Genomic DNA, 982 nt, shown 5'->3' with positions numbered 1-982 from the left:
GGGTGACCTAACCCCCAGGGGACCCCACGAGGCCTGAAGCTTGTCCCTCCGCAGGCCCTGAGGCCCTGGGCAGCGGCTCCTCGCTCGCGGTGTGGGAGGGCCAGTCCCTGCGCCTGGCCTGTGTGGTCCACAGCCACCCTCCCGCCAGGCTGAGCTGGGTCCGTGGGAGCCAGAATCTGAAGTCCTTGTCCAGCGCCAGCCCCGGGGGTGCGGGAGGGGCGTGGGAGCACCCCCAGAGCCTGGAGCTGGAGCTGCCCGGGGTGCGCCTGGAGGACCACGGGGAGCTCGTGTGCGGAGCTCAGAACCCCCTGGGCGCCCGGGAAGCCTCCCTGCGGCTCTCTGTGGAGGGTGAATGTCACAAGGGGTTGTGGGGGGTGTGGGGAACTGCTGCCTGGGGAGGGGGGAGCCTGTGTCGTGCCGCTCAGCACCCCAAGCACTGGCTCCTGGGGCACTGGGGTCTTGCTGACGCCCCTTGTCTGGCCAGGCTGCCCCTTCTGCGCTTTCTGCTCCATGGGTCTCCCATGGGTCTGAGGGGGGCAGAAGCTGCCCCTTTAGGGCGTGAGGACAGAGAAGTTCTCTGGATTGCTGGCAACACTGCCAGGGCGACCCCGAATCCACAGAGGCAGCTCAGGAGCCTGAGAGAAGAGGGCTGGGTGGGCCCTGGCCAGGCTTAGCGGGTGCTGACCAGCTGCTGTCCATGCCTGGGCCCCACCTGCAGCACTGGGCTCAGGACCCTCAAGCTTTCCCCCCTGTTCGCCCACCTGAGAGCATCTCCCTGACCCCACGTCCCTCCTGGCCTCTGAGTTCCACACCCTGGTCCATGGTGGCCTGGCTCTTCTGACGGCCTGGCTCCCCTGACGGCCTGGCTCCCCTGATGGCTTGGCTCCCCTGACGGCCTGGCTCCCCTGACGGCCTGGCTCCCCTGGCGGCCTGGCTCCCGAGGCCTGGCTCCCCTGACGGCCTGGCTCCCCTGACGGCCTGG

At 69.3% G+C, this 982-nt stretch overlaps 1 protein-coding gene across 1 annotated transcript in view; it reads left to right on the top strand.

Annotated features, from left to right (window-relative positions):
* The window catches only part of SIGLEC8 (sialic acid binding Ig-like lectin 8), a 54663-nt gene that overhangs the window by 5024 nt on the left and 48657 nt on the right, over window positions 1-982 (top strand). Inside the window, exon 2 of the mRNA XM_012733535.1 lies at window positions 55-348. Coding sequence (XP_012588989.1) covers window positions 55-348 — 294 coding nt within the window. The remainder of the gene's footprint in view (window positions 1-54; window positions 349-982) is intronic.

This window comes from Condylura cristata, unplaced genomic scaffold (assembly GCF_000260355.1).
Source record: "Condylura cristata isolate star-nosed mole 26May11 unplaced genomic scaffold, ConCri1.0 scaffold00041, whole genome shotgun sequence".
In the NCBI taxonomy this organism is placed as follows: Eukaryota; Metazoa; Chordata; class Mammalia; order Eulipotyphla; family Talpidae; genus Condylura; species Condylura cristata.
This window is presented reverse-complemented; position numbering and strand designations above follow the sequence as displayed.